At 43.4% G+C, this 10,647-nt stretch overlaps 2 protein-coding genes across 6 annotated transcripts; both read right to left on the minus strand.

Annotated features, from left to right (window-relative positions):
- Positions 1-661: 661 nt before the first annotated feature.
- mfsd2al2 (major facilitator superfamily domain containing 2a-like 2) lies at positions 662-7,140 on the minus strand. 4 transcript variants are annotated; one of them, XM_058050989.1, is made up of 13 exons: positions 6,931-7,140; positions 6,736-6,855; positions 5,409-5,533; positions 4,979-5,340; positions 4,748-4,905; positions 3,235-3,325; positions 2,234-2,355; positions 2,067-2,150; positions 1,916-1,999; positions 1,727-1,839; positions 1,400-1,543; positions 1,139-1,312; positions 662-1,017 (listed from the first exon to the last, which is right to left on the minus strand). In XM_058050989.1, the coding sequence occupies exons 1-13, from the start codon at positions 7,000-7,002 to the stop codon at positions 714-716; spliced, it is 1,953 nt and encodes a 650-aa protein (XP_057906972.1). In that variant the 5' UTR covers positions 7,003-7,140; the 3' UTR covers positions 662-713. The 4 variants fall into 4 exon arrangements, with proteins under 4 accessions (XP_057906972.1, XP_057906973.1, XP_057906971.1 ...); XM_058050990.1 differs by having other exon boundaries at positions 4,979-5,057; positions 5,208-5,340; positions 6,736-7,140; XM_058050988.1 differs by having other exon boundaries at positions 6,736-7,140.
- Positions 7,141-7,233: 93 nt separating this feature from the next.
- Positions 7,234-10,503, minus strand: fam110a (family with sequence similarity 110 member A). Of its 2 annotated transcripts, none has more exons than XM_058051007.1 (2): positions 10,355-10,503; positions 7,234-8,998 (listed from the first exon to the last, which is right to left on the minus strand). In XM_058051007.1, exon 2 carries the CDS (start codon positions 8,887-8,889, stop codon positions 7,726-7,728), a length of 1,164 nt encoding a protein of 387 aa, XP_057906990.1. In that variant the 5' UTR covers positions 8,890-8,998; positions 10,355-10,503; the 3' UTR covers positions 7,234-7,725. The 2 variants fall into 2 exon arrangements, with proteins under 2 accessions (XP_057906990.1, XP_057906989.1); XM_058051006.1 differs by having other exon boundaries at positions 10,305-10,462.
- Positions 10,504-10,647: the final 144 nt, after the last annotated feature.

Genomic DNA, 10,647 nt, shown 5'->3' on the forward strand with positions numbered 1-10,647 from the left:
CATACTTTAGCAAGCTTCCGGTTAACCCGGCCGAGAAGACCAATCAGCTTCCTCGTAGCAGCAATGGGCGTGGCTTAAACATGCTTTTTAACCCTTTAGAGAGGCAGTATTGGCAATCTTAGAAATTCAAATTTCCAAGCTAAGAAAATGATTGGAGCATATAACACCACTTGTTTTTACTTATTATTTTAGAAAAAGTATTATAAATGACCTCATATTATTATAAATATTATAATATAATATTGTATTATATTATAATATATTTATAATTAAGTATTATAAATGGCATCATGATATTTCACTACAGACTTGCTTGTCTTGGTATGATCCCATTGTTGCATATGAAATATCTGCCATTTTCACAATATGTCAAGACTGGTGGGTATTGTCTTTGAGTCCAACATCATGACAAAACATAAAGGCGGCAGAAATCCACATGACATTTCAGGCAGCATTGTTACGAAAACAATGTCATCAGTGAAGCAGAATAATTCCAAGACGCATGTCCGGTCGCATTATGAGGATCCCATAACAAGATCATGAAAACATATTTGCTATGGAGACAAAAGTAAATGCCCAAGATGTTATTTTCGCTATTACTATAAATACACAGCGCAACTTTCTTTGTGGGTGGAAATGACTTAAAAGTGTAATCCAACTGTTAAGCTTTTAATCAAAAACATTTCAAACCGTTACAGGAAGTATGTGTCTTGCTATACCCAAGAGACTTTGAATCTCTTCTTTGAGCATCTAGACACTTCCATTAGCCTCTGAGTGCTGATACTCCGCCTGTCATATTTATGATTTACATCTGACCGAAAGACTGATTTGCTGTCATTTGCAGAATTTAAGTCAATGGATATGACAGACAATCGCACTGCATCATTTTTAACATGGTTGCCTGCACGAGGTGATGTATTGGACTCCTGCGATGTGTTAAGATGTGAAATTGCTGTCACGCCAGCATTCTGCTCTTCACTTTCCCTTTGCTCGGATGATGAAGATGGGGATTCTGGACTGTGGGAAAGAAATAAATATGAGAATAATATCATCAACTCATGTACATGTACAGACAGCATCATTTTTTTCCTTTGAATGGATTATGTTAGTTCAGTCACGGTGGCCTTCACCCACTTACTGAACTGTGGCTGCTTCTTGGCTTGACAAACATTGCCTCTCATTGATGGGATAGGTGTAAAAAAATGTCATCCCGATTAACAGTAGAACAATGGGAACAGGTGAAAAGAGCACAGTCAGAGCCGTCACCACTCCGTCGCCATGGTGACACGCACCAGCTCTGTATCCGACAAATCTGCATTGCAAAAAAAAAAAAAAAGCTATGGTCCACCAACACATACGAATATACTGTATGTATGAAGTGGATGGAGGATTGACTCACTGCAAAATCAACGTGGAGAATCCAACAGCGAGGCCTCCTGCCAGCTTATTGCAGAATGCATAGCAGGAAAAAAACAGCGGCTCCAGATCTTTATAGGATGGATAAGTCAAGGCAAAGTCATCTACCACATCAGGGAGCATGGACCTTTCATGGACACAAACAACAAGTTGACATTTAACACTTCAACAGGAGAGCATTGTTGGATCCATCTTCACTCTCGAGGAATCTGTAGATGATTCATGTAGTCAGCATCGGGTTCTGACTCAGACGAGCTGTGAAGCCAGCCCTTCGGGAGGGATGATGTGTTCCTGCAGAAAACTGACTCACCAGGGTAACAAAAATATAGTCGCCACGCTGAATCCCATCAAGATGCACATCATCACGAAGACAGGGAAGTTGCTGGGAACGCAGGCTACGATGATTGACGCTGGGATGAAAAGCTGTGATAGAAACAGGCAGCACAGTTGAGGAGGTGCACAGTGTCCTTCATTCCATTCATTAGATGACATTTCTTACCGAGAGCCCGATGAAAACCGTGGCCTTTTTCCCAATTCTCAGGAGAACTACTTGCCATACAGGAACCGCTACTGATGCAGAAACCTTGTACGGAGATTTCGTACAAGTCAGATTAAATTGTTGTTGTTTTTAATGGAATGGGTGTACTTACCAGTAAAGCCAGTAGGAGGTGCTGGAACTGATCGCTGAGTCCAGATGCAAGGCTGCAAAAAAGGGCAAAACTTCCCAAGGATGTCTGAGAAAACAAATGTCAACTTTTGAAAAGTGAAATAGAAATGCTGAATCTGAATCTGGCATGCTAGCGAGAACATTAAGGACCTGAAATGCAAAAGCGCTGAACACAAATCCGAGGACCAGACGTTGGTAACCGATGTGACAGATCAGCATCTTCAGCGAGTTTATATAGGATGGTCTCACTTTGTGAATGGAGCTCACGGGGCCTGCAATGAAAGGAAAGAAAAAATACCATAAATCCTGTAATTATATGTCATTAATTAATTGGAGGCATGAGGTAAATAACTGGAGAGAAGCAATTATTTTTTAAAAATTTGATTTTTTTTTTTTTACATTAAATAATGCTTGGCTGCACGGTGGTTAAGTGGTTAGCGCGCAGACCTCACAGCTAGGAGACCGTGGTTCAATTCCACCCTCGGCCATCTCTGTGTGGAGTTTGCATGTTCTCCCCGTGTGGCTAGCACGCAGACCTCACAGCTAGGAGACCGTGGTTCGATTCCACCCTCGGCCATCTCTGTGTGAAGTTAGCATGTTCTCCCCGTGCATGCGTGGGTTTTCTCCGGGTACTCCGGTTTCCTCCCACATTCCAAAAACATGCTAGGTTAATTGGCGACTCCAAATTGTCCATAGGTATGAATGTGAGTGTGAATGGTTGTTTGTCTATATGTGCCCTGTGATTGGCTGGCTACCAGTCCAGGGTGTACCCCGCCTCTCGCCCGAAGACAGCTGGGATAGGCTCCAGCACCCCCGTGACCCTCGTGAGGAAAAGCGGTAGAAAATGAATGAATGAATGAATAAATAATGCTTTGGCGTGCATGAGTACAATTACTGCTATCTTGTGGAGATAACAGAAACCACATCAGGAGGTTGCCTACAGCCGTAGCTGTTAATGTCAGTCAATTCCAGACCTAATTTGCTTTTGTAGACATTACAATCCGCAACTATAGGAGACTCTGGAGTTAATTTGAACATTTATTGTATTTATGAAAGGAACTCTTCTTGACATCACCGACGTAATTCATTTGCAAAATGCATCCTTAGTGTTAAACGTGTAATCATATCTTACAAGGGATTGAATGACTCACCCTGCTGCTCCTTCACCCCCAAAAAGAGAACAATGCTGCTGATGAAAAACAGCCCTCCAATAACCATAGATGATATCAGGAAAGCCTTTTGCTGTGGAGGGGAGGGGGGGGGGGGGGGGGTAAAAGACATTGTACCATGAAATCAAATAGTCGATAGAGCTTCTGGCTTCATTATAAAATGCACACAGGAAGTTCATGCTCCGTATATTGCCATGACTGTTCTGAACCACTGGTCAAAACATGCACCCAAACGGTGTTGCAATGTTATTCAACTCCAAAGTTTGACCCCGTAAGTCAGAGTGACTTGAAATTTCTCACACTGCTCAAGAAAAAGGCCATTGTAGCTTTAAAGTGTTAATGTGAATCGCCACAAGGGCGGGACTTATCAAGAAGTTGCCCATTACTCATTCACTGTTTGACTAATGATTATACAGCTTTGAGGATATCCACGATATTGCATGGCTCACCAGCTTTATTGTATTCATTCATTTTCTACCGCTTATCCTCACGAGGGTGCTGGAGCCTATCCCAGCTGTCTTCGAGCGAGAGGCGGGGTACACCCTGGACTGGTTGCCAGCCAATCACAGGGCACATATAGACAAACAACCATTCACACTCACATTCACATTCATACCTATGGACAATTTGGAGTCGCCAATTTAAGTCGTATCACCTCGTACTTCGGTATGAGGTGCATTATTTAAAAAAAAAAAAAGAAAGCAGGAAGTGAACAAATGTAACTGTTACTGATTGTAAAAGTACCAGATGGAGGGGTAGGATTTAATAAGCTTTGCTTCTTCCTACTCCTTTTGGACATGTGGAACTGGGAACTGATTATGTGATGCATTCAATTGTAATCTGATGCATGTTCAAATGAAATAAAACCATTACCATTAAAAATAGACAAGTTCTATATTATTCATTCATTCATTTTCTACCGCTTATCCTCACAAAGGCCGCGGGGGTGCTGGAGCCTATCCCAGCTGTCTTCGAGCGAGAGGCGGGGTACACCGTGGACTGGTGGCCAGCCAATCACAGGGCACGTATAGACAAACAACCATTCACACTCTAATTTGGAGTGGCCAATTAACCTAGCATGTTTTTGGAATGTGGGAGGAAACCTACGCATGCACGGGGGAGAACATGCAAACTCCACACAGAGGGTGGAATTGATCTCGGGTCTCCTAGCTGTGAGGCCTGCACGCTAACCACTTGTTCGTCTAGCTGCCAGCTTTTTATTGTAGTTCATCCTAAAGTTGTTTGTTGGGCCTGACAGACCTCGTTTTGATCGTGATGGAGGGTCTTTCCCAAACTGTTGCCACAAAGTTGTAATCATTATCATTCATACGGTTTAAAGATTGTGGCTTATTTTACAGTTTTAATTCAACTTTATTTTGTGAACGCAACGCACAATATGCCGAGCACCCCAAATTATAGTGTAACCAGATATCCCTGCGACTGTTGGAACACAATGGCCACTGCTTTGACGGGAGTGTCCTCTATTGTGACCTACCGTCTCTTGGAGTGATGCAACATGCGGTAGAGATGAACTTGGAGGTCCATCATGTTGGAGGTGTTCACAGGCCTCCTGCTTTTCTGTGTTGTACAGAGCCACGACCTGACCCTGGATGACGGATGCTAACAGCATGGCTATCATCTCCACACACATTCCTGCCAAGAGGAGAGGACAAGATGTAGATGTAGGCAAGACACGTGGTTTCTATATGGGTGGTTGGATCTTAACTATAAGCGGTGACCGAGTCTCTGTCTCTCTTGTCTCCTCCGAGGAACATACTCAAGGAAAGATAGGGGACATTGTAGCCCTGATAAAAACGACAAAGGTAAAGAAAACATGACACAGGCTGTGAGGATGGTGTGAAATGGTAGCCATGGTGACACAGCTTAGTGTGATGGGGGTGTGGGGGGGGGGAGTGAGTGGGCAGAGATAGATGACAAGGAGATGGCCGCCTCACACTCATGAGGGTCTCAAAGAGGCAGGCAGTTGCGACAAACCACGTCGTCTTGAGAGATGTCTTGTGGATGTCCCGTGGAACAAACCACAGCAGCACATACGACAGGACGCCGAACGGCGTCGACAGAACCACCCTGCAGGACAAATGTGGATCTGTCACTTGAAGGACATCATTGATTTTAAGCGATGACGAGCTGCCCACCAAGGAGTGAGTTTGCCGATCGGCGTTGGCTTGCTGCGGCTCACTAGGTATCCAACCAAAGGATCAGTCACTGCATCCCAGGCCCGACTCACAAATAAAATGATGGAGGTGGAGAAAACATCCAGCTGGGAAAAGACAGACAAATGTTTGTAAACATTAGCTAGAGAAGTACTTTTGGATTGATTATTCTAGTTGGATGAACTTGACACTCTCATTCATGGCCTTTGTGAGAGTACTATGGTACCCATTATGTCATTGTATGGTCATATCACCTCGTACTTCGGTACATTATTAAAAAAAAAAAAAAGAAAGCAGGAAGTGAACAAATGTAACTGTTACTGATTGTAAGTACCAGATTATTATTATTATTATTATTATTTATTTAAATTATTTGGGCAATTTACTGTTCACGCTGCACTTTACATTATGTTGTTCATATTTGGTGTCTATTCTATCTATTTATTCTCCACATTATTATTATTATTATTATTATTTATTATTACTTATCTTCTTTTGTGTCTGTTATTATATGGGAGCCAGGCAACGACATTTCGTTGGCAATTTCACTACTGTGTTTTTGTGCAATGACAATAAAGGGAGTCTATCTAGTCTATCTAGATGGAGGGGTAGGATTTAATAAGCTTTGCTTCTTCCTACTCCTTTTAGACATGTGGAACTGGGAACTGATTATGTGATGCATTCAATTGTAATCTGATGCATGTTCAAATGATATAAAACCATTACCATTAAAAATAGACAAGTTCTATATTATTCATTCATTCATTTTCTACCGCTTATCCTCACGAGGGTCGCGGGGGGTGCTGGAGCCTATCCCAGCTGTCTTCAGGCGAGAGGCGGGGTACACTACTAGTGGACTAGTGGCCAGCCAATCACAGGGCACATATAGACAAACAACCATTCACACTCACATTCATATGTACCTATGGACAATTTGGAGTCGCCAATTAACCTGTGGGAGGAAAACCGGAGTACCCGGAGAAAACCCACGCATGCACGAAGAGAATATGCAAAAAACACACAGAGATGGCCGAGAGTGGAATTGAACTCAGGTCTCCTAGCTGCGAGGCCTGCGTGCTAACCACTCGACCGCCGTGCAGCCCAGGTTAAAACATGAATTGATTAAATATTAATGAAAGAGGTACAGAGTCGGAAAACTGGATGTCAAAAACAAAAATTTATAACTACAAATATGAATTGTAATATGCATTATTGACACAGTGTCAATCAAAATGTTGCATGCATGTTCTCTTCATTAAAGTGGCTCACTTCCAGGACTTTATATTAAATGTTTTTGTTTTTTTTTTACCTGTGCAACCTCCAGAAGAAAGATCTGCAGCGAGACACCGATGGCCACAGAGGTCAGCTGATTAGGGATGCCTCCAACCGCATAACATAACTTCCTGGCGAGAGGAATCCCACTTGATACCTTCATAAAAGCAAAGTATTGGTCAATGATATTGTTTTTGTTAAATACATTATTAAGTATTACTGTGAAACATACCTTCTGCCGTGCGCTTGATGAGGTTCTGTCTGGATTCTGTTCTAATAAATTCCAGTTCTTGAGACACTTCATTCCGACTCATGACAAGTTAACCCAAACAGATGCAATCTTTGTGTGAGATCAGTACAATGGACGCCGTTTCGTCCCCTGCTTGTTCTTAAGTCTTGAATTTGACACCGGAATCCGGTTGAACAACTATTCAAGAAGAAAGCCGGGTGCTACTCTACCCCCCCCCCCCCCCAAATGGTGAGACTATTAGATGCTTCATGCACAGTTGCACACGGATATGAGAGCCTTAAAAAAAAACAACTTGGATTTACACTCACAATTTCTCTTTATTTCGCAAGTTCGCTGTCAAATACTGTACATGCACATTTTGCATCTTTCAATAATTCGGAAAAAAAAACCCTGCATAGCCCGAGTACGAGTTCCACTTCATCATCCAACTAAGCTATCATGATGATAAACTTACTTAAGCGGAAAACGTACCAGAATAAGTTGAATTTTCATACTGCTACAGCTCACAAAAACAATATGACCTTTGACCTCAAATGTATTTCACCATCTTCTGCTGAGACGTATACATACTTACATGACTTGAGAATGTCGACCAAAAGAAAGATACGGGGGGAAAATGTACAGATTTGACCTTTACACTCACCGTTATCCAACTCCTCAGGTTTATGTTCATTAGCCAATGATTGCCCACACATTGACCACAAAGCATGATGACAAAAAGGCTGCCGTTTAAAAATAAAACACCTAATGGTTTTAAGCTCCACATCCTAGGTGCGCTCACTTAGCCTGACGGACTCCGTAAAGCCACTTGATCACTCTCGCATTCCTCTCGATGACAGAAACGCCGTAAGGAACACGCTCTTCTTCAGCGTTGTCTTGTTCATCCTCATCGCCGACTGCGCACTCGGACCCCGGCGCGCTGACGCTGCGGAAGCGAGCCATAGACACAATGTCAGAAGTGGATCCAGTCAAATCCTGCAGGTCTGCGGGGTCCAAACCACACAGGTTGAAGAAGCGTTCCAACTCTGTTCCAGCTCGGGAAAAGCGGTCGCTCATGTCTGATTTGGAACGGGTCAAAGACGGCCGCTTCCTGGCGCTAGAGGAGGATAAACGAGTAATAGCCGGGGAGGAAGGAGGGAAAACTGGGATGCAGAGGGGAGATGAGGCAGGAAGTAGAGAGGCGGGAGCGTTGTCCGGTTTAGGAGGAACGGCGACAACAGGTTTCAGAGGCGTGTTTGTTGTTCGGAGGTACAGGTGTGAAGTCGCTGGGCGGAGGGGGAACTGGGGGTGCAATGGGAGCGGCTGAAGCGGTTGGCGGATAAAGAGTGGCGGCCTGCGAGCGGTCTGCACACGCGTGCTCTGAGGTATGACGTCCACCCTGCGCACAGTCCCCGCAGTCGGAGATGTAACACTTTCCACCCGGGCTGGTCCGGATACTTTCAGTCTCACCTTGATGGGACTAGAACAATCAGATTGAGGTGGCGGTTCCAGACGTTCTTTTTTCTGCCGAGTCATCACAGTGGGGACAGTTGCATTATCGGCGGACTCTACATTTGCAGCCGCGCCGGGTGCGTCGCTCACATCGCTGATGAGATTACTCAAATGCTGCAAGTCAAGCTGGATCGATTCCTGCTTGGTTTTGGGTTGTGCGGGTATCTTCTTGGCGGGCCTCAAAGTGCCGATCGGGCTCAGCAGAGGTTGACGTACCTCAGGGGGTCTCACTGGCTGCTGCTTGGACAGCGCCACTTGACTCTTCACATATTTGGCTTTGTCTGCTTCCAGTCTCTCCACCGCACTCTGCTTCGGTCTGCCTGCTGCCGGTGGATTTTGTCGGTAAAAATCCGCACCCACCGGGCCCTTCGGTCGCAAGCGAGGGGGCGCTGTAGCTACGGCAGTCCTCACAGACTGCCTCGATGGATGCTGGATCGTGCCCACGGGCATTGCTTTCGGAAAACAAGCACCTGCTTTCTAATAATGTGCACCGTTGATTCTAGAGGACGTTTCTTTTTCTGTTGGACTGGGTCATTGTCAGCACCACTTTGTCGATGACCTGAAGAAGAGACACCAAATGTGAGTTACACTTCACCTGGAAACATTAAAAGTGACACTGACACGAGTGGATAAATATGTGCTTAGGGTGGGGTGGGGTGGTTGTGTGTGTGTGTGTGTGTGTGTGTGTGTCATATTCTGTAGACACCACACAAATTACACACACCTGCTACAGAAACATTTGCTCCTCTCTTTAAATAAAAGCAGCTGCCAGGCTTTGCTACAGGCTACTTCCTGCACACTCTTAAAAATGCTGGGTTGTTTTTTTTTTTTTACCCAACCGCTGGGTTGAGCTTGTTGGGTCATTTAATTGGGTAATTTTTATTGAATTGGGTATTCTGAGAACCCAATTCACTGGGTTGTCTCTGTTGGTTGTTATTTGCTGCTGGGTTGGGATTTCCATTATGTAAAAATAAAAATAAAACTTAAAATTTTAATTAATAAAAATGAAAATAAAATAAAAAATAAATATAAAAAAATATAAAATATAAATATAAAAAATAAAAATAAAAAAAATAAAAAAATAAAAATAAAAGGTATATTGGCAACCCAATTTGCTGGGTTGAAATAACCCAGCAGTGTAGTAAATATGAACCCAGCGTTGGGTCATATGAACAACCTAATTGTTGGGTTAAGATAACCAACCCAACTTGTTGGGTTTAAAATAACCCAACACGAGGTTGGTCCAATATTTAACCAGCGCTGGGTTGGGAAACAACCCATATTGGGTTGTTTTTAACTCAGCATTTTTAAGAGTGTGAAGCACGAGCCTCGCAATAACATGACTAGAGCAACACAGGTTTTTCTTGTGATGCGCCATGCACTTTAAATATGCTAATACTTGACATCTGCCAGTCACATTGTTGCCATTCCAGTCAATGCCAGAGCTTCTCTTTATAACTGCTTGCACTTTCTGTTCATTCTTATGGTCACCTGTATCCAACACGTCATCACAGGGTCAATTTGAACAAAAAAAAATGTTATCACTTGAGGTACCATTGAAGTATACACACCCAGTTGGAATGCCAAAAGGTGATCCAAACAAAAGCTGTGCCAATAATTAATAGTGTCAAGAGTCCAAGTCAAGAACCAGCATGTTGAGACAAACGAAAGGGACAAAAAAAGGACCAAGTCTCACACAAGGCCAGGTAAACAATCCTAAAACATTCCCCCATACGTGTAAGTGAAGACACAGGGCCTGTACAGGCTTGCCCTCGTTAGCATAAAGTACATTCATGTAAACCCTTCTATTCTTCACAAATAAATCAACTAAGAGTACTTTTATAAAACTCAAAGCTAGTACTTACCTGGAAATAAAGCCGAGCCGCTAGCTACAAGAGCTAGGAGAGCTACTTGCCTGCTGTTTGAGTCCGGCTAGCCAAGACAGTTGTCCCTGCTAGTATGACGTTGAGCCAGGATGCCTGAAACCATTAGAGACAAACCTGTCTGACAACTCAAGAGAGCTCCACGAGACTCCGCCCCTTCTTGCTGATTGGTCCATTCGATTTCTGACCCGGAAGCGCGCTGGCTTTGTTCACCTTAATTTATTTGCTGGATACTGGAACTGAAACAATATTTTATTTTTATGCAGGGAAGTATGTTTGGAGATAATAAATATATTTTTGTGTAAAGTATACTGAAAATAAAACA

Source organism: Doryrhamphus excisus, chromosome 16, assembly GCF_030265055.1.
Source record: "Doryrhamphus excisus isolate RoL2022-K1 chromosome 16, RoL_Dexc_1.0, whole genome shotgun sequence".
NCBI classification, from domain to species: domain Eukaryota; kingdom Metazoa; phylum Chordata; class Actinopteri; order Syngnathiformes; family Syngnathidae; genus Doryrhamphus; species Doryrhamphus excisus.